The sequence below is a fragment of the Chionomys nivalis genome, assembly GCF_950005125.1.
Source record: "Chionomys nivalis chromosome 23 unlocalized genomic scaffold, mChiNiv1.1 SUPER_23_unloc_1, whole genome shotgun sequence".
In the NCBI taxonomy this organism is placed as follows: domain Eukaryota; kingdom Metazoa; phylum Chordata; class Mammalia; order Rodentia; family Cricetidae; genus Chionomys; species Chionomys nivalis.
This window is the reverse complement of record NW_026646869.1, coordinates 2,146,566-2,167,222: the sequence shown is the minus strand read 5'-3', so window position 1 is coordinate 2,167,222 and position 20,657 is coordinate 2,146,566. Positions and strand designations below refer to the sequence as shown.

Here is a 20,657-nt window from a genome sequence, read left to right as displayed (position 1 = left end):
ATTTGGGGAGGAAGGGTGGACAGAGGGGAAAACGATCGTGGAGGACGTGTGGTTGCTACAAAAAGTGTTCAGGATTTTGCAATCGGACTTAGCGGTTGGGGGTGGGGGTGGGTGGGTAAAAGGAGGAGGAGCAGGAGACGTCAAGAACCCGCCCAAGATTCAGACACCCGCCTTCCAATTTAGCCTCTGGGATGGGCGCGGCCAGGAGAGTTTTACATATTTTATGAACCATAGAGAGGGCTGGATGACCGGGGAGCCTAGAGAGAACAAAGGCCGCTCCTGGCCGGTTTCCGTTTCCGCTGAGGCATTGGCGGTTGGTGTGCATCATGGCAACTGTGGTAAGTGTTGGGTGCTTGTGGAGAACTGAGAAAAATCCTCCTTGTGGAGTCTGAGGAGGCGATCTGATGGAAGAGTGCTAAGGAAGATGCCCGGTTTTGGGGGAGGACCCATGAGTCTGAGGGAGGATGCTGAGGAGGATCCTGGGTCTGAGCAAGAGATAAAGAGGAGGATGCCTGTGTGCATGAAGGAAGAGGGGCTGAGGAAGTCTCCTGGGTCTCAAGGAGGCTTGGGAGGGCACGTGGGTCTAAGAGAAGCATTGGGAAGAATGTAACAAGGTCTGAGGAAGGAGTGCTGGTGTGTGCACCTTTCTGTGTGAGCTAGGAGGGCTGGAGCCTAAATGCCTGGGCCAGAGGGAGGACTGTGTGAGGCCCGGTCTAGGGGAGGCGGGACCGGTGAGGATGCTTGGACTTAATGGAAGAGGGCTGACCTGGGTCTGAAAGAAGAGCGGAAGGAGAAAGCTAATCGCCGTGGCCTTAGAATATGATGGAGAAGACAACTATGTCTAAGAACTAGGTCGTGTCAGGCGGTGGTGGCGCACGCCTCTAATCCCAGCACTCGGGAGGCAAAGTCTGGCAGATCTCTGTAAGTTCCAGAATAGCCATGGCTGTGCAGAGAAATCCGGTCTTGAAAAACAAGAACAAAAAAGAATCCTAGGTCTACTAGGAGGCGGTGTGGCACATACCTTTAGATCAAGCATTTGGGAGGCAGAGGCACACAGCTCTTTGGGTTCGAGGCCAGCCTGGTAATCTACAGAGCAAGTTTTTGGATATCCAGAAATACACAGAGAAACCCTGTCTGGATAACCTCCCACCAAAAAAAAAAAAAAAAAAAAAAAAGAATACTAAGTGTGATGGAAGAATCATGTGGATACTCAGGTTTGTTTTACACACACACACACAGGTTATACTGTTTAGCTCTGGCTATCCTGGAACTTACTTTGTAGACCAGGCTGGCCTCAAATGCACGAAGATCCGCCTGCCTCTGCCTCCCAAGTGTTGGACTTAAAGGTGTGCACCACCACCACCTGGCAGGATGCTCAGATGTCTGTGTGAATGAGTAAGTAAACAAGAGCCTGGGCTGGCAGGACCTTGACTCATCCCTCATCGTGTTACAAAAACTTCATCTTCCTCCTGGTAGAGTCAGTGGCCAGTTGCGCAGTCCTCTGTCTCAGTCCTGAGCTTTGGAGAGACTACAACTGTGAGCCTGTGCTGTGTGCTGGAGAGCAGGTATCATGGGCAGGGAAGTAGCGTGTCCAGAGGACGAGAACACAATGCAGGTTCAGAGCTTGGCGCCTTGTCCAGAGACTATGTGCATTTCCCGGAACCTCATACAGAGCACATGTCTGTGAAGACACAATTACTTAGATTTTTTTTTTTTTTTTTTTTTTGGATTTTCGAGACAGGGTTTCTCCTTAGCTTTTGGTTCCTGTCCTGGAACTAGCTCTTGTAGACCAGGCTGGCCTCGAACTCACAGAGATCCGTCTGCCTCTGCCTCCCGAGTGCTGGGATTAAAGGCGTGCGCCACCACCACCTGGCAATTACTTAGATGTTAAAATGAGAGAGTAAACCCCAGAAAGGGTTTACTGGGCCTGGCATCTGCTCCCCAGACAGGTGAAGAAATACTATGACCTTTTGGTGGCCTCAGTTCTGACGTTGAGCCCAGTCAAGTTGTAGGTAGGGCAGTGGAGAGCCTGTTGCTGTTAACCATGGTGAGGAGGAGGAAGAAGATGGGGAGGTAGGAGGAAAGAGCCACACTTGAAGGTCTGTACTCTGGACCCAGAGGTGGGCCGGGCTGGCGATGTGTGTCATTTGTTTGTGTTTTGTTTATTCTCCGTTCTTGTATGGCACAGACGTGAGACTTCACCTGTACCTAGCCTCAGGTCAGAGCTCCCAGGGCATTGCCTGGTGGTCACTTCAAATTTTTTAAGTTACTTTTAAATATATTTTATTATTATATTATGTTATATGTAGGAACTTGTACATACACCGTGTAATTTCAGTGCCTAAAGAAGGCCAGGAAAGGGCATTGGATCTCCTGGAACTAGAATTATGGATGTGAGCCACCATGTTGGAACCAAACCTGGGTCCTTTGCAAGAGCAGCAAGTGCTCTTAACCACTGAGCCATCTCTGCGGCCCCTGTTTTCACATAGTTTTCCTGTGTGTATGTCTGTGTATGTGTGCCTGGTGCCCACAAAGGACACAGGAGGATTGAGCTACAGATGTTTGTGGGCTGCCATGGGTTGCTGGGATTGAACCTACCTGGATCCTGTAAAGGAGCAGCCATGTTCCCAACCACTAAGCTATTTCTTCAGCCCCAAGTTATAGCTGGAAACTAAACCTGGATCCTCTGCAAGAGGAGAAAAAAACAAAACAAAAAACACTCTTAAGCCCTGAGCCGTCTCTCCAGCCCCTAAATGATATTTTCATTTATTTTGTGTGTGTGTGTGTGTGTGTGTGTGTGTGTGTATTTGTGTGGGTGGCGGTTTGCCAGGGCTCATGTACACATCAGAGGATAACCTATGGGAGTGGGTTTTCTCATTCCACCGTGTGGGTCCCAGACACTGAGTTCAAGTGGTCAGGTTTGGAGACAGGCACCTTCCTGCTGACTTCCTCAGAGTCCCTGCCCAGCACACTTCTCCTTGGAGACCTCAGTGTCACCCTGACCCTTGACTCCTGCGCTCGCCCGGGCTCCAATCTCTGACCAGTGGCCTCAACAGTTTGAAGGTGCCCTCAGATGGCCAGGAGCCACTTGGATAAAGGTCTTATAGATTGTGGCAACCTCTGAAGCCTCATGGCAGAGCCATTGCCTCCACATTCGGGGGGTTATGTGTATAGAACATAGTCCTCCTCCAGGACATAGGGGCATTTCTTCCTGAGTTCCATGTGGGCACCAGAGAGCCAGCACAACCGAATCTGGGTCCCAAGGGTGTTGCCAGCATGAGCGTAGTAGCCTTTATTTATTTATTTTTGGATTTTCAGGTCAGGGTTTCTCTGTGCGGCCCTGACTATTCTGTAGACCAGGCTGGCCTCAAACTCTGCCTCTGCCTCTGCCTCCTGAGTGCTGGGATTAAAGGTGTGCGCCACCACCGCTTGGCCCAGGGAGATAGTTTCTTAATTAAGATTCCTTTTCCTTAATAACTCTAGCTTGTGTCAAATTGACAGAAAATTAAAACTGACCATGACAGGTTTATGGCTCATGGTTGGCCGAGGTACAGTCCCTTTGACAGTAGGAGCCCGAGGCAGCCAGTCACATTGTGTCCTCAGAAGCAGAGTGTGATAAATGCTGGTGTTTTCCCATTTAACTCAGTCCAGAAACAAACATGTTTGCAGACATGCCCAGAAGTTGGTTTCTATGGTGATTATAAACACCATTGAGGTGAAACGTGGCCGGATGGAGCACACTCCCGCACAGCAGGGAGGAGTTCTTGCTGGGTCTTGAATCCTAAACGGGTGTTTGTTCAGCAGTGGACAGACTTAGCAGGACTATTTGGGAGAGCTGGGTTCCTGGGGTGTGTCTTTGCTTGCTTGCCCTGTGGAGGGCCTGTGTGTAATAGTAGTTTGGGGTCTCGTGCTCCTGGTGTCCATCCAGCCTCTATGAAGAGTAAATAACTGCACAGCAGGAGCCAGGCTGTGACAGCCGTAGGGGATCCTGGAAGTCCTGTCCAGGGAGAGGCACGCTGAGCATCGTGCTTTCTTAGTTCATAAAAATATCACAAGCTGCGCCAGGGCCACTATCTGGATTTCTCTGTAGCTGGGGCTAGCCCCAGGTTTAGAGCGCTCCTCCTGACTCAGCCTCTTTCCGGGCACCCCCACCTTTCCCACAGCTCCCTCCCCGAGCCTTTGCTTCTATTTCTGGACCATTGCTTTCTCTTCCTGGAATCGTGTCTTATTTTATGCATGTGGCTGTTTTGCCTCCACGTATGCCTTTGTCTGTGGAGGTCAGAAAAGGGTGTCGTACCTCCTGGAGCTAGAGTTACAGACATTGTGAGCCACCGCGTGTGTGCATGTGATTTACCCTGGGTCCCCGGGCGAGCAGCCAGTGATCTGACATGGAATCGTTATGTGTAGAGCCCATACACTGAGGACATTCAGTGTTCTTCCTTTTTATGCCTGAATGGTATTCTGTAAGTGAATAGACCATATCCTGCTTGTTCACCCATCGGTCACTGAACGCGATGTGTGTGGCACTTGGCTGTTATGAACATGGGTGTTCTTGCTCTGTGGGAGCGTCCAAGGGCTCAGACACCCCAGGACGTGTTTACTTCTGTCTCTCCTCTGAGAGGGAGCTCAGGAGACCCTGGTAGGTGTTTGTTGAATGAGCTCGGTACTCTAATATGTCAAACCGTGAACACGGAGTCCAAGGTGCGCCAGAGAGGTGTGAACTGTGCCCTTCATGGGGTGTGCACTTACTAGGAGCCAGAGCACTGCTCTGGGAGATTCCTGGGCCTCTGTAGTGGGCTGATCACCCTGCCATTGGTGACAGCACAGTGGGGGGCTGCCTGTTAGGGAAGGAACATAACGGAACTCCTGGGGGACTGTAGGACCTTGAGGGAGGAAAGGAGACAAAAATGGGGCACATGGCCGGGCAGTGATGGCGCACACCTTTAATCCCAGCACTTGGGAGGCAGAGGCAGGCGGATCTCTATGAGTTCGTGGCCAGCCTGGTCTACGAGAGCTTGTTCCAGGACAGGCTCCAAAACCACAGAGAAACTCTGTCTCGAAAAAAACCAAAAAAAAAAATGGGGCGCATGGGAATCTTACACATCCATCCTCCTTACCTGCAGGCAGCCACCACCAAAGTCCCTGAGATCCGGGATGTGACGAGAATCGAGCGAATTGGTAAGTGCGCAGGGACAGGACAGGGGAGACTGCAGCTGAGTGTTCAGACAGGCAGAGAAGGATGTGGTAGGTCCTGCTGCCATAGACCTCGTGCCTCCATGAGGTTTCTGGAGTATCTGAACCATGTTCCCTACATACAAGTGCCTGTGGTCAAATGCTTCCGGGGTGTCTCCCCACGCCTGGAGAACCCTCAACAGATGACCATGAGATTCATGGACGCACACGCTGGAAGTCCCGTGACCCCAGAAGGTTCAAAGTCTGTCATCCTATCTTTTATAGTTTGAAGAATGGCAGGAGAGAGCGAGAGCGAGAGCGAGAGCGAGAGCGAGAGAGAGAGAGAGAGAGAGAGAGAGAGAGAGAGAGAGAGAGAGAGAGAGAATCATGCAACAGGGCTCACGTGGAGGGGAAGAGGGGAGACTGGCCTCTGGAGACAGGAGTAATGGAGAGAGGAAGAGAGAGCAATGGTGGGGGGAGGTGGGCAGGAAGGGTCTTTTATGAGGGGATGTATTGCATGTGCTGTAGCGACTTAGCAGATGGCATCGTCAGGCTAACACCATCCCCACTGAGCCACAGCTCACCACCTTCAGCGAGCCGGGGGTGCAGAAGCTGGCGCGGTATCTCTCAGGAGTCCTGCTGGCCTGCTGTTCAGCAGTCCCTCCCCACCTCTAAGACAGTAAAGAACTGCGGGTTCCAAGTGCTGACTCATGGTGAACTTATGAGCCCAGCGCCCAGGCTTCTGGCTCTGCACCTCAGTTTCCTGACCAGCAGATTGGGGCTAACAGTTGCCCCTGGTGAATGTCAGAGTCACAAAGACTGTGGGCAGATGTGGTAGCTGAGGCAGAGGAACATGGGTTCCACGACAGCCTGGGCAACTTGGTGAGACTCCGTCTCGAAAACTTAAAAGAGAGTGTTTTAAGCATGGCACATTGATGCTTCCCCGTTTAAAGGGCTGGAGCCTGTTGCAGCTGACCCGGTAGAGACCAGCTGCACCAGTGATGCCCTTGGATGCTGCCTGTCCAGGTTTTAAATTTTTCTTCTTTGTTTTTTTGAGACAGGATCTTTTATCTTTTCCCTTACTCACTATTTATCCCTGGCTGTCCTGGAACTCACTCTGTAGAGCAGGCTGGCCTCAAACTCACAGAGATCCACCTGCTTCTGCCTCCCGAGTGCTGGGATTACAGATGTGTGCTGCCATGTGGCCGATGAGTTCTGCTTTACTGAAATGAAGCAACCCCTATCCCAATGCCTGGGGAGAGCCCAGGGACTCAGACATCCCCAGCGCTCGCTAAATCTCATCTCCACAAAAGTGACACAACCCCCTTGGAGGTGTGGTAGCGTCCAGCAGGCCGTGACTCTGTCTGGTGCCTGTGTCCTTTGAGCTTTATTACAGAGCTCCTGTCCTCACCCCTGCCCGGGTGGGTCTGGGCTTCGGCCCTAACCTGTCCACACTCTCTCCTCATCCCTGTGGATGGGCACAGGAATGGAAGCAGCATGCTCTGGCTTGTCAGGGTGATGTCGAATACCAGCCCTGAGGGCCAAGTACCAGTATTCTCCCACAGGGGTCCTCGCCGTTCATTCTTGAGCCCATACCTGGGACCATGGTGGCATCGTTAAGTGCTCGGATGCTGCACACCTAACTGTACATGCTCAGGCATCTTCCTGGCCTCATTTGACCGAGGCAGCAACCTGAGCTCTGAGGAAAGCCCTTGACTCAGAGTCCAATAGCGTGGAACCAGCCAGTGACTCTTCCCTTCTCCTACACAGGCGCTCACTCCCACATCAGGGGTCTTGGACTGGATGATGCCTTGGAACCAAGACAGGTAGAGCTTTGGGGCTGGGTATGTGGGCTGCTCCTGCCAAGTTGGGCAGGACTATTCCTATCTTCAGACCTCTTGATTCTATGCAAAAGCAGTTCAGCCACAGTGATGCCCACCTGAAATCCCAGTGCTGGGAGGCAGAGGCAGAGTTCTGGGAGTTCAAAGCCAGCCTGGTCTGCAGAGGGAGACCCTGCCTCAAAAAACAAAAACAAACAAACAAAGAACAAAGTCTGTACAGGCAGGATGTGGTGGGAATATAGCAGTGGCTTTGGAGGCCATCAGTCACCTTCCATGCCTCTCACCTCCTACCCTCCAGGCTTCCCAGGGCATGGTGGGGCAGCTGGCTGCCCGGCGCGCAGCTGGTGTGGTGCTGGAGATGATCCGAGAAGGGAAGATTGCAGGGCGGGCCGTCCTCATTGCTGGCCAGCCAGGCACTGGGAAGACAGCCATCGCCATGGGTAAGAGGCCAGTGAGTCCCTTCTGTGGAAGTCAGGAACAGGATAACTTCAGCAGACCCTCCTAGAAGCATTAGGAGGAGGCTGTCTAGGCCACTGAGCAGTTACAGTTAAACGGGGTTCCCTGTCTTCTAGCCTCAACATTCTCTGCTTCCATGTTGGGGTCACCATGTATTCCAAGAAGACTGAGTCAGCTCCCACCATCCCCACTGTAGTCCAGTCAGGAGCAGCTGCTCTGTAGGGAAGCTGGTTGCTTCTGCATTTGTGATTCTATCGCATGGTGCTGCAGAACAGGCTGGGCCTTTAGAGGTCCACATTCTTGGCTGGCCTGGAGATGCACCCGCCCCTGGCTGGCCTGGAGATGCATCCACCCCTGCTCCCGAGTGCTGGGGTAAAGGTGTTCACTGCTGTGCAGTGTCATATTTAATCGAGATCGTTGCTGTCTTCATAGAGTGGGGGTTCAGGGGTAAGGACAGACACCCTCTCTGCAGCAAGCCCCCTAGTGACTGAGGACCACAGCTGCCTCTCTTCCTTGTGGAACTCTGTCCATCCTTCAGGGTCCTCCTCAGGCACCTCTCCCTCTGAGGCTCTTCTGATCCACCTGTCTTCCCACTCCCACCTCTGCCAAGACGGTAGGGCCAGGGGTGGCTCCGTCAGTTCCGAAATGGCACTACCTAGAGAGGTGGCCGTGTCACCGTGCCTTGCTAGGTGATGTGTGCTGAGCTGGAAACTAAATGGCTGGTAGGGGCGGACACGGAGCAGAGGCATGCATGGTTTTAAGGATGTCTGTCGGGAAGCGTGAACCACAGAGCCCCGCTGTGTCAGTGACCTGGGGCCAGCAGCCACAGCTGCCTGACCGCTGCTCCCACAGGCATGGCCCAGGCCCTGGGCCCCGACACACCGTTCACAGCCATCGCAGGCAGCGAGATATTTTCTCTGGAGATGAGCAAGACTGAGGCTCTGACTCAAGCCTTCCGCCGTTCCATCGGCGTTCGTATCAAGTGAGTAGCGGATGGATGTCCACTCTGCTTGCCTGAAGTCCTGGTCTGTGAACCAGGGTGGCGGGGGCCAGTCTGACCCAGGCTCTGTTGTCTGTCCTGCCAGGGAGGAGACAGAGATCATTGAAGGCGAGGTGGTGGAGATCCAGATTGACCGACCAGCCACGGGCACGGTGAGTCTCTGTGGCTTCCTTAGTCCCTCACCTCTCGCTTCAGCCACATTCATGGCCAAGAGAGTGTGTGGGCTGATGAGTTACTGTGGGCACCAAGAACCAGATGCTTCCCTTCCTCCAGAGCTCCTTCATGCTAGGCCCACCTGGGTGACTTACCTCCCCACGCTTCCTGCTTCCAGTTGTCACCCAGATGTGTCTGCCTGGTCAAACCCATGTATCTCAGGCAGCTGCCCTGTGTTTCATTTTATGTCTTTAAAGTTGCTAGTGAGGTGACTGAATATGGAAGGCCTGGTGTGCATTCCTCACACAGCCCATGTATGGAAGGAGCCAGCCGCTCACTATCTCCTCTGAGCTGCGCCTGTGCACACGCGCCCATGCGTGTAAAGAAATGCAGGTTTTTAATCTAGAGAGTAAATAGTCTAATAGGTTTTCCTTCGTCCTGTTTTACAGCCGCTCTGGAATCTCATCTCTCACCAAGGAATGAGTTGAGATTCTAGAGGGCTGAGACATCAAGTCTAGAAGCTTCGGAACTTCTCTGTTGCAGGGGTTGCCTGGGTGGGACCCTCCTGCCTGTCCGTGTGAGCTCTCCACAGCCACGCTCTTACCACCAGCCATTCCAGAGCTTGTGCTTTGGCGGCAGTGCTCTCAGTGTCGTGCAGCCATCACTGCCTCTACCTAGTTCTAGAATTTTCTATTACCCCATGAAAAAATTATACCTGTATGCCAACAGCCCTGACGTTCCCCTTCCCCGGCCGTGTGATCTCCGCCCACTTCTGGACTTGTAGGTTCTGGCTGCTTTCTAAGCGTGGGCCTGTAGGGCGGTGGGCGAGCTCCTAGTTTCCAAGTTTGTGTTGCAGTGGGGCATGGTAGTGCACCTTTCATTCCTGCACTCAGGAGGCAGAGGCAGGGGGATCTCTGTTTTGATAAACAAGCAGAGAAACCCACCCGTGTGTTGCTGGATCTTCACGTGATGTTTCAGTTGCTACTGAAATGCCCGGAGAAAGACATGCTCCAGCATCGACCAAGCCTTAGCACTTCCACGTCTGTGTCATGGGTGGACCCTCCTCCTTTTCCATTTGCTCTGTGGGTGTGAGAGTGAGTGTGTGTGAGTGAGTGCCCTTGAACCCTCATCCACCTGCCTATGCCTCCTGAGTGCTGGGATTAAAGGCGTGCAACATTGCATCAGCCCCGGGTGTACTTGTGTGTGCGTGTTGTGTGCACCCTTGTTCATACATGGAGAGACTAGAGGAGGATGCTGGGTGTTCTGCTTTGTCACCCGCTTCATTTCTTAGAGACCTGCAGCGAGGCTGGCAGCCACCAAGTCCCAGTGACCCTTTCTTCACCCCCGGTAGCAGTGGATCTCAGGCCTTCATGCGGCCATGCCTGGTGTATTATTGTTTTTATTAGCATGGGTGCTGGGATCTAAAGTCAGGTCCTTGTGCTTGCACAGCAAGTGTTCTCATCTGCCGAACCTCTCTCCAGCCCAGAGTAGCCTTGAGCATGTTCTGTAGCTCAGGGTGGCTGAGTTTCCGATGGCCCGCCTCTTGAGAGCTAGGATCACAGGCATCGCTGTGCCTGAGTTGTGATGCTGGGGAAGGGGCCCAGGGTTTCATGCATGATAAGCAAGCCCTCTGCTGAGCCACATTCCCACCTATTGCCTTCTGAACTAGGATCCCGCACCCAGGCTGACTTCAGCCTCCTGAGCGCTGGGTTGTTGGCATGAACCTGCTCTCCTGATTTGTTTGTGTTTTGAGGTAGTCTTTTTCTTTTTTAATGTGCAGTCCTCACTCTATTGGTAATAGTTCATTCTATTGGTAATTAAGTTTTAGATTTTATAAATATGGTAAGACTATTATAGGTAAAGCTTTCTCTAAGAACTGTCTTTAAGATTTTTGTGTATGTATAGCTGTGAATGTTTTCTTTAATGACTCAGTGGTTAAGAACATGGACTGCTCTTCCAGAGGACCCAAATTCAGTTCCCAGCACTCACATAGTGGCTCACAGCCACCTTGAACCACAATTCTAGAGATCCAATAATACCCTCTTCTGGCTTTTGTGGGTACCAGTACTCATGTGCTTTAACCCACACATAGACACACATATGCTTGTAATTAAAGATAGTAAAATGTTAAAATATTTATGTTCAAAGCCAGGCAGTAGTGGCGCACGCCTTTAATCCCAGCACTTGGGAGACAGAGACGGGTGGATCTCTGTGAGTTCGAGGCCAGCCTGGTGTACAAGAGCTAGTTCCAGGATAGCCAGGGCTGTTACACAGGGAAACCCTGTCTCAAAAATAAAAACAAAACAAATCAAAAAATTATGTTCAGATAAACCCAGCTCCCCATTAGTCCTCCTTTTACCGTGCCTCCTACCCTACAGGGGCCAGGAACAGACAGTTGATTCCTGAGCCAGCCTGAGTAGTATAAAGCGTGCTTATGTACTGAGAAAAATATGAGTTTGTTTGTAGCCCTGGCTGTCCTGGAACTGTCTCTGTAGGCCAGGCTGGTCTCAAACTCACAGAGATCCTCCTGCCTCTGCATCCCAAATGCAGAAATTAAAAGAGTATATCATCTCCCAGCTGGATTTTTTTGTTTTTAATTAATGTTTTATAAAATGTTTTTGTTTTGTTTTTTTCATTTATTTAGTGTGTATAGAGGTCAGAGGACAAATTGTGGGAGTCGGTTCTTCTCCCACTAAGTTCCAAGGTCATTGAGATTGGTTCATGTGCCCTGCCCACCCGACTGCTTTGCTGGCCCATCTTCTTTTTCTTTTCTTTTCTTTTCTTTTCTTTTCTTCTCTTCTCTCTCTCTCTCTCTCTCTCTCTCTCTCTCTCTCTCTCTCTCCCTCCCTCCCTCCCTCCCTCCCTCCCTCTCTCTCTCTCTCTTTCTCTCCCTCTCTCCCCACCCCCCACCCCCATTTGTTTATTTTGGTTTTCGAGACAGGGTTTCTCTGTGTAACAGTTCTGGGTGTCCTGGATCTTGTTTTGTGGATCAGATGGGATTGCCTGGTCTCAGTTCCCTTTATTTGCTGTTTTGATTTTGTAATCAACAAAACCGCTTTTTTTTTCTACTGTGCTCAGATGCTTAAGAGGCTGAGGCAGGAGGTCTTGTGAGCCCAGGGGTTCAAGTCCACCCTGTATAATAGAACGAGACTTTGTCTCAGATCATGGGAGTGGGGCTGTGGATGCGCAGAGGCTGACCTGCCTAGAGTTGATGGATCGATGTGAGGGCCCAGGGGCGTGACTTGGTGGTGCATGCTGGGCCCAGGTCTCAGGTTCCAGGCCCAGGACTACAGGGGAAACAGTGGCTTTGATTTGGGCATGAAGGAGCCCTGTTAGCATTGACACTTCTTCCCACTCTTCTTCCCACTCTTCTGTGGGCTCACAGTGACACACAGCACACACTGGAGAGTACCACTTAAGCCCTGGCACCCATGCAATCACCTTCCAAGGCCATCCCTCCACGAAATTCCTGTGCCACGCCAGTTTTGGCCACAAAAGGGTGAGTTGGTCTGAGTGTTTCCTGGTGTGTCCCTTCAGGGATCCAAGGTGGGCAAGCTAACCCTCAAGACCACGGAGATGGAGACCATCTATGACTTGGGCACCAAGATGATCGAGTCTCTGACCAAGGACAAGGTCCAGGCCGGGTGAGCCTTTACAGCCATGAAGGTAGCTGGGCAGTGAGAGTCCTCTCTTTTGTTTATTCTCCAAGACAGCTTCTCTGTAGTCCTGCTGTCCTGGAACTCACTTTGTAGACCAGGCTGGCCTTGAACTCACAGAGATCCTCCTGCCTTCACCTCCTGAGTGCTGAGATCAGAGGTGCCCCTGCCCCTGCCCCTCTGCTGAGTGCTGGGACTCACTGTGTCCGTTGCCCCTGCAGGGATGTGATCACGATTGACAAGGCCACAGGCAAGATTTCTAAGCTGGGCCGCTCTTTCACACGTGCTCGAGACTATGACGCCATGGGCTCCCAGGTACTTGGCTGACCCTGACCTGGCAACGGGATGTTTCTATGTCTTTTGTTACATCGTGGGGTCTGGATGCTACGTTACCTCTGGTGTGCGGCCCCTGGTGCCCATGCCCTTGCTGCCCTCACACTTGCCCTCGGCCCCACAGACCAAGTTTGTGCAGTGCCCGGATGGGGAGCTGCAGAAGCGCAAGGAGGTGGTTCACACCGTGTCCCTCCATGAGATTGACGTCATCAACTCCCGTACTCAGGGCTTCCTGGCCCTCTTCTCAGGTCAGCTGTCCCTCCCCATTAGTCCCCAGCACCGTGACTGTGCCCATCTTCTGGTGTGCCCCCTTCTTTCTCTTCCCTTGGTGCCGCCCACCCTCTGGTCTTTGTACCTCTCTCCTGGCACTACCACCTCCTCAGTCTGTCTACCCAGACCTGCATCTGCCTTCTGTTCTCCTTTTGAGTTTATCCTTCCGTGCATGGGTTCCTGCCTTCTGTCCTTTGTGGGCGTTTCAGGGTCCTGGCCTGGCTCTGTAGCACTGCAGCTCCACTCTGACATTGGCTTCCTTTGTCTTTGCCACCTCTGGGCCTCAATCCAGCCCCTTGCTCCACTGATGCCCCTGTCTCTGGCAGGAGACACAGGGGAGATCAAGTCAGAAGTCCGAGAACAGATCAATGCCAAGGTGGCTGAGTGGAGAGAGGAGGGCAAGGCGGAGATCATCCCTGGGGTGAGTGACTGGGCTGAGGTGGGTGGGTCTGGCCTGGGTATGTGATTTCCACCCTGATCTTGATCTGCGTCCCACTGGCTTCCAGGTGCTGTTCATCGACGAGGTCCACATGCTGGATATTGAGAGTTTCTCCTTCCTCAACCGGGCCCTGGAGAGTGACATGGCCCCTGTCCTCATCATGGCCACCAATCGAGGCATTACCCGGTGAGCAGCTTTAGAGCTTTCTGTGTGAAGGTGCGCTCTGGCCCAGGGGTGACGGTAGCCTACGTGCCGTGGTTGGTACGCCAGCACCTCCTCACCAAGCTTCCCTCGGCGTTGTCCCCAGTCAACTTGTTCAGAACTGCTAGCCAAGGCACCCAGAGACACCCCAGGAAGTCACCCCGAGCTGAACTCAGGGCATCTGTTAGGCACGTCACAAACTGCGGTGACTCATCAAGTCACTCACCCAGACACTTCGTCACCTGAACCCAACGATACTGTGATGTGCTGGGCGTGAGGTCACCCCCTCCACCAGTGGGCTAGCACTGTGTAGATTGAGACAGGACCCGAGTGTGGAGAACCAAGGAGGGACAGGGCTCAGGGTGCAAGGCTCCCTCTAGTGGTGACTCATGAGCTTCGCCGAGCGCATCACCCTGTCTCATGTTTTACCATGGCATCCCCCTTTTGTTGTTTTTGAAGTTGTGTGTGTGTGTGTAGTCGGGCAGGGGGTTGTAGAGGTGCGGATTCAGCTGTGGGCAGAGTCCAGAGCTGTAGACCCTGCAGCTGCCCTTAGAAGCGGTTATGAGCTACCCAGTGTGGGTACTGGGAACCTACCTGGGTCTTCTGCAGGAACGCTCTGTTAACCATCTCCTCAACCCCTTTCTCTTCTCTGATGTATTTTTATGTGTGTGTCTCTGTATATGCGCGCATACATGTGGTCCCCACAGATGCCACAAGAGTGTATCATAGCCCTGGAACTGGAGTTTGATGTGGCTGTGAGGAGGGCTGTGACAGGCCGTGGCTGATAGCCTCACCTGCCCTGCTCTGCCCGGCTCTCCTGCTTCACAGTAGGCTAGCAAAACCCATCGGTTTTCCCAAGGCCGCTTTAGACCAGGGCACGGGGAGCCAGTCCTGAGGTCTGCACTGGCTGAGGGAGGGTCCAACCCCTTTGTCACCTGATGTTCACCTGCAATCCCTAGTCCCTGTGTCAACCTCTCCCCTAGTCTGGAAAGTGCAGGGATGGTAGGTTGGAATCCGGCAGCTGTCCTGAACCACCTCCCGAGAATAGCATTGTAGTTGTGGCTAAGCTGCCTATGACTAGAACGATTTGTTATGTATGGGTCCCATTTCCCACCAAGAATTTCCTGTGCAGCAGGGGACAGGATAGCCACTAGCACCACTGGGGAGACCTTGCTTATAGGTGATGAGAGCCAGTGCTCACATAGTTATTCAGCTCCCCAAGAGGGCTGTGACGGCCAGCATGGCTCCCCGGAACATCCATTAACTGTGCTCCCTGACCCCCAGGATCCGAGGTACCAGCTACCAGAGTCCTCATGGTATCCCGATTGACCTGCTAGACCGCCTGCTCATTGTCTCAACGTCCCCCTACAGTGAGAAGGACACTAAGCAGATTCTGCGCATCCGGTGGGCCACCCCAGCCCCTTTATGGGGACACTGAGATTGGATGGGAGGGATGCGCCCAGGCCTCTGTATCTGGGACACCAGTGTGGCATCCTGCCAGTGGGAAGCACCCTGGGGTGGTGCCTCTGCGGTTCTGAGGCCTGTGTCATGGGTGCTCTGGGCATGGGTGGGGTGCTCTGGGGATGGGCGGAGCGGATCTGCCTTTCTGCCTGGCTGAGGCCTGCCTGCCCACAGCTGTGAGGAGGAGGATGTGGAGATGAGTGAGGATGCCTACACAGTTCTGACCCGCATTGGGCTGGAGACCTCCCTGCGCTACGCCATCCAGCTCATCACAGCGGCCAGCCTGGTGTGCCGGAAAAGAAAGGTAAGCCAGCATTAGTGTGGAGGACTAAAGGGATGGCCCTGGGGTGGCCCATGGGCCATGGCACATGGGTATTCAGTGGGGACTAAGAGCCACAGCGATCTTAGAGGAAAAGGCTGTGGGGGAAGGGGGCTTGGACCCATGACCCCATGCTGACACGGCCCATCTGTCCCCAGGGCACAGAAGTGCAGGTGGATGACATCAAACGTGTATACTCCCTCTTCCTGGATGAATCCCGCTCCACACAGTACATGAAGGAATACCAAGATGCCTTCCTCTTCAACGAGCTCAGTGAGTAGCCCACCTGGGCTGCTGCCACTGTGGGAGGGGCTACATGGGAGCACCCTGGACCTCACTCGTGCTTGGCTCCCCCTCTCCACAGAAGGCGAAACAATGGACACCTCCTGAGCTGGCGCTCCGCCCCAGCCCTGCCCACCTTGTTTTCTACAGATTCTGGCACTGACTTTGTATAAAATGGTTGGAAACCGGAGCCCTGCTGTGTGTCCTCAAAGCCCACGGACACCCACGTGCAATTGTAAAGGCTTTATTGGGAGGGATGATTGGAACACTTGCCAGCTCCTTGACATAGAGAAGTAAGGGGGTGGGCCTCAGAGGAGGAGGAGGCCAGGGAGGTGGGGGAGGTCACAGGCTAACGGTTGAGCCCTGGGACCCGCACAGTCAGAGCTACTGAGACGGCAGGGCCCACAGCGGCAGCTGAGGGCCACAGGGAAGGAGACCACGGGGTCCACACCAGGTGGGCAGCCAGGCAGGCGCACAGACGCGAAGCGCTGCTCCTGGTAGGTGCACACTGTCTGGTGCGCAGGCTGCAGGTTGACCGTCACTACTCGCTCCTGGAGCCCCAGAGAACAGAGTCATGAATGAATGCTCCCGTACTCTGACCGGGCTCAGTGATCACCTGACTTTCCAAACCCCCACAGTAGCTGTGACCCCTTGCCCAAGTGCCATCCCCTTTTGCCCCACTGCCACCACCTGTCTTGGGTCTAGCTGAGTGGATGGTACTTTGTGAGAGAAGTGAGGTCTCAGCCCATTTGGTGAGCTTACCATGCTGGGACAGTAGCCGGCACAGATGCTGGTGGTGAAGGTGATGCAGACAGGGCAGGACTCCTTCTCTGCAGCCAGGGTTGCGTTGATAGGCCGGCACACTGGCCTCAGGGGGGCCCTGGAGGCCCATACTGCGCTCAGGCTCAACAGCAGCCACAGCAACAGCCCCTGGGACACAGCCAGTGACTCAGTCTAGCCCTGGATTCACCACCCCAGGCTCTGGACCCACTCAGTATCGTATTGATCCTGGCCTTCAGGACCTGCCATCAATTCCGTTTCTGTCCTTCTTGGAGTCCACCAGTCAGGACACCCCCACCCCCCATAGGTCATAGGACTGTACATCTCTACCAGTTAGGGTCTGGTGGGATTGGGAGATGCCAGGGCCCTATACTCTTACCTGGAGCCTCTCCATTCTTGATGCCTTCCCTACCTCGGTCACCTAACTTTATACCTGCGGGTTGTGGGGGTGGCAAGGCCACCAAGCAGCGACTGTAGGCTTCGGTAACCTAGACACTAATCTCTTTGGGGGCGAGAGACAGACAAGGTCAGGGAAGTGAGGGAACCATCACTGATTGGCCTCACACTCACCCCAGGTGTCTGAGCCTAGCCAATGTTGGGAGTGCAGGAAGGACCCTTGGGCCCTTCACCCCCATCACAGGAGGAGAAAAAGGTGAACTCTGCAGGCTGCTGGCTGGGTCCCTCAGTGCAGCCTTACAAAAAGGAACAGCTTCAGCGTTAGGTTCCTCCTGCCCCAAGTGGGCCTCCAAATTTACTATACCCAGACACTTCCAACCAGAAGTGGAGCAACCGCCCCTCACCCGACTCCCTAATCAGGATGCATGGATCCAGACGTGGGTGTGATTTCAGCTGTAAAACTCCTTGATTACTAAGCTCCGCATGGAGGAGGCTTTTCTGCAAGCGTGGGGTATGGCCAACCCACCCACAAATCCGATGCTGGAGTGTATGTCTGCCTGTGGGTGAGGCCCACATGCTCACACCAGCTCTGCCCTGGCACTCCCATAGCGGGAGTTCTCGGTGCAGTAGGCCTTGGGCACACTGTGGATGCCAGGCACTGGCTTCTGGTGGGGGCCTCCCCAGGGTGCCTCTAGTGGGCAAAAGTGGTCCAGCCTGCGGAGCGGGTGCACTGAGGGCCCGTAGGACTCCTGGGCCAAAGGCAGGGCCCCCAGGTATGGCACAGCTGGTGGTACTGGGCGTGCACGGGCTAGCCGTTCCCTCGGTGGACCACCATGACTGAAAGCCTGTGGCTTCTTCAGACAGCTCCAGCAAGTCATTGTTTTCTGGCCAGGATATCCAGGCAGCTCTTTCCTGGGGGAGGGGACAGTAAGTGAGTAGACCCAGGCGCAGGCACAGCAGAATTCAGATTCCAGGGCCTGGAAATTGCTCTTGCTACCTTGGAGGAGGCTCTGGATCCTGAGCTGAAAGAGCTCATCTTGGGTCAGTATTGAGGTCCCTGTCTTTGCAGGTGGAACTGCTGAGGGGCTGTGCCTACACCAGCACCTGAAGAGCAGGGGCTTACCTTGAGAAGTCACGTGCAGAGGTTGTCAGATAGGGCTGGAGGCGGTCCAGGACACCCATCTTGCTCACTGTAAAGGGCTGACCAGCCAGCTCTGGGTTCTTTGTCCAGGGGATGAGGGCCTGAGGAGGATTGGGAAAAGAAGTGAACAAGAAAGTTATTGGGTGTACCCTATTAAAGTCCTCCCGCTAGACTTTGTGCCTCAAATCAGGGTCCTTGGGAGCACTGCATCCAAACTCAAGCTGTGGCCACACTCTTCCCAGTCCCCTCTTAGTCTAAGCAGTTACTGACATCGGACATTCAGTGCATCTGGGTAACAACCCCACCTGCTGATTTCTCACCCAGGAAACCTAACTTCATCTACTAACTTGACCCTGTCTCAGAATATTCTAGTCCAGCTCTGAGGCGCATCTACTCAGCTTAGTTCATTGCAGCACCCCACAGCCTCGGAAGCAAAATTGAGCCTCCCTCGGGGCTCTATCCCTAGAGTTCAGGCTAACCCAATGCCTTTTAGCTACACCTTCAAATGCAAGCTTCTTTCAGCCCAGAGATTGTCTAGACCCTAACCGTCTGGGCAGCCCAGGCTCCTTCCCGCCGTGCCCAAACCCACTCTACCTGGGAAGGCCCCCCGCGGTGGTGGTCAGCGAGCTCCAGGGGTTGGGGCTCCGCAAAGAGAGGGGCACTCTGGTCCAGACCTGGACAGCCCGTGTATTGTGCCTTCATCTCGCTGATCTGGTATTTTGTGTTCAGGGGGACACCCAAACCCTGATGGCGTCTTAGCTACAAGAAGGCGATCCAAAGACTCAAGATGAGGAAGCAGGGACTCCAGTGTCCAGCTCTCATCCCACATACTGCAAGGCTCCAGAACCCTACCTTCTCGGCCAAAGACTTGATCCCTAGTGACCGCCCAGGGTCTTCATGCTCTGCGACCTTGGGCTGAGCACAGGGCCCACCGTGAGTCTTGGCCGTGTATGCCGAGCCCGATGTGGTTTCCCATCTGCTGATGACTTCGTCAAAAGCCCAGAGGCGTGGGTCGTGCTTCATGGCTGCGGGCAGGGGTGCCAGGACCGTAGACTGGGGAAAGTGCATAGTTGAGCCAAAAGACCCGGGGAGCCTTCCCCTTTCCTTCCTCCAGCTCCTGGCGTGCAGGCTCCCAGGCCTCGCCTCCTTTAAGATAAGGGTCTAACCCTAGTCTTCTTAACTCCCAGCACACAGGTTTGTTAACGGCACCCTTTTTGTCTTGCCCTCCGCCCGGGGGCTTCTCACCTGCAGAGTGGGCGGAGGAAAGGGTGCTGGTGGGATCCTGTGGTGGGCGACCCCGCTGCTGATGAGATGCCAGCTGGGCCAGGTTCCAGGAACCTCAGTTTCAGAAATGGGGGACCAAGGAGGTCCATATCGCAGAGCTAGGGTCCGGCCTGCCATGGTTCTCACCCTCTCGGAAGCCAAGAAGCGGCTTGTGGTGTGGCCGTTGCCCCTCGTAACAGAACCCGCCCACCCCGAGCCCAGCCAATGGCTTGGGGAGGGTTCGGGGAACCCAGACCTGGACTTTGAAAGAAGATGGAGAAGACCCTAAGAAAGACGGGCACAGAAACAGATACATGAGGAAGGGTGGAGACTCCAAGAGAGGAGGGGAAAGGAAACAGGAGGTCAGGAGAGGGGCCACTGCAGACTCAAAGACAGGCTGACTCAGGGGATGGGGAACTAAACGCCCCTTTCCTGCAGGGCCCCTGGCTCAAGGGCTGCCTCCTCGACTGCCAGGCCTGCCCGCCTCAGGGTAACAGTTTCCAGACAGCTCTTTTCCGTGAAGGCTGAAGGGCCAGCGTCCCCAGTCATGCCTGCCTTTCATGTGGCTGAAAACTTCCACCTGGGTATGGGGGCGGGGGACCGAGGGAAAGAAACACCGGGAAACACTTAGAAAAGAAAGGGGGGTTCCACCCACAGAAAAGAGACAGGAAATCAGACTGAGAGGGTGGGAACAGGGCCACCCTCAGCATCAGGGGCGGATTCTGCCCTGCTAGTGGTCCAGGCTCACTCAGGTTGGGAGAAGCTGGCCTCAAAAGAATATGTTTATACACCCTAGGCCTGTTGCCTCAACACTGAGGATGTTGAGTCTAGCCTGGTCTACTACGGAGAGACCCTGTCTCTCAGGTGTCCCAACACTGGAGATGAAGGTGGGGTGTGGGAGTGGGATCATCTGTTACGAGCACTTGCTCTTGCAGAAGACCTGGCCAGGTTCAGTTCCCAGCACCCACATGGTGCCTCACAAGCAGCTGTAACTCCAGATACTCTTCTCTGACACCATCATGGTGCACATCATATATGAAGGTGAAACATTCAATACACAGAAAATCAAAGAACTCTTGCTAGGCGGTGGTGGTGCACGCCTTTAATCCCAGCACTCAGGAGGATCTCTGTGAGTTCTAAGCAAGTCTGGTCTACAGAGTGAGTTCCAGGACATGTTCCAAAGCTACACAGAGAAACCCTGTCTCAAAATGCTTTAAAAGAAAAATTACGGTCATTCTCAGCAACATATTCTAGTTTTAGGCCTGTCTGAGCTTCATAAGAACCTGTCCCAGAACATTAAAAGGAAAAAAAATGCTGTGTGTGTGGGGTGTGGTCCAGTGATGGTTTGCAGGAAGTCCTGGGTTCCAACCCCAGCACCGCATAAACTGGGAGTGGGAGATACAAAGCTCAACACTTCTTAAGTTCGAGGCCATCCTGAGCTGCCTGAGACCCTGACTCCAAAATCTAAACAAAAAAAGAGTTGGGTCAGCCTTG

The 20,657-nt window shown here is 53.7% G+C and overlaps 3 protein-coding genes across 4 annotated transcripts; 1 reads left to right on the top strand and 2 right to left on the bottom strand.

Moving 5' to 3' along the window:
• The first annotated feature begins 134 nt into the window (after positions 1-134).
• Ruvbl2 (RuvB like AAA ATPase 2) lies at positions 135-15,773 on the top strand. 2 transcript variants are annotated; one of them, XM_057761019.1, is made up of 15 exons: positions 135-338; positions 5,124-5,178; positions 6,943-6,998; positions 7,312-7,453; positions 8,322-8,451; positions 8,555-8,621; positions 12,160-12,266; positions 12,500-12,593; positions 12,736-12,859; positions 13,208-13,302; positions 13,388-13,506; positions 14,806-14,925; positions 15,157-15,286; positions 15,460-15,574; positions 15,666-15,773. In XM_057761019.1, the coding sequence occupies exons 1-15, from the start codon at positions 327-329 to the stop codon at positions 15,689-15,691; spliced, it is 1,392 nt and encodes a 463-aa protein (XP_057617002.1). In that variant the 5' UTR covers positions 135-326; the 3' UTR covers positions 15,692-15,773. The 2 variants fall into 2 exon arrangements, with proteins under 2 accessions (XP_057617002.1, XP_057617003.1); XM_057761020.1 differs by lacking the exon at positions 6,943-6,998.
• A 66-nt stretch (positions 15,774-15,839) lies between these two features.
• Lhb (luteinizing hormone subunit beta) lies at positions 15,840-16,757 on the bottom strand. Its single transcript, XM_057760894.1, has 3 exons — positions 16,743-16,757; positions 16,346-16,537; positions 15,840-16,134 (listed from the first exon to the last, which is right to left on the bottom strand). Exons 1-3 carry the CDS (start codon positions 16,755-16,757, stop codon positions 15,892-15,894), a joined length of 450 nt encoding a protein of 149 aa, XP_057616877.1. The 3' UTR covers positions 15,840-15,891.
• Positions 16,512-19,320, bottom strand: Saxo3 (stabilizer of axonemal microtubules 3). Its single transcript, XM_057761021.1, has 5 exons — positions 19,146-19,320; positions 18,753-18,953; positions 18,495-18,659; positions 17,883-18,001; positions 16,512-17,671 (listed from the first exon to the last, which is right to left on the bottom strand). Exons 1-5 carry the CDS (start codon positions 19,299-19,301, stop codon positions 17,338-17,340), a joined length of 975 nt encoding a protein of 324 aa, XP_057617004.1. The 5' UTR covers positions 19,302-19,320; the 3' UTR covers positions 16,512-17,337.
• Positions 19,321-20,657: the final 1,337 nt, after the last annotated feature.

Bases quoted from the DNA above. Each gene is read 5' to 3' on its own strand.
- Lhb (XM_057760894.1), bottom strand. The intron at 16,135-16,345 runs GTAAGCTCACCA...CTGGGGCTCCAG, and splicing joins CCGGCTACTGTCCCAGCATG to GAGCGAGTAGTGACGGTCAA.
- Ruvbl2 (XM_057761019.1), top strand. The intron at 7,454-8,321 runs GTAAGAGGCCAG...CTGCTCCCACAG, and splicing joins GAAGACAGCCATCGCCATGG to GCATGGCCCAGGCCCTGGGC. The intron at 15,287-15,459 runs GTAAGCCAGCAT...ATCTGTCCCCAG, and splicing joins TGGTGTGCCGGAAAAGAAAG to GGCACAGAAGTGCAGGTGGA.
- Saxo3 (XM_057761021.1), bottom strand. From the start codon at position 19,301: ATGGCAGGCCGGACCCTAGCTCTGCGATATGGACCTCCTTGGTCCCCC. The intron at 18,660-18,752 runs GTAGGGTTCTGG...GCCTTCTTGTAG, and splicing joins TCAAGTCTTTGGCCGAGAAG to CTAAGACGCCATCAGGGTTT. The intron at 17,672-17,882 runs GTAAGCCCCTGC...CCCCTCCCCCAG, and splicing joins TCTGCACGTGACTTCTCAAG to GAAAGAGCTGCCTGGATATC.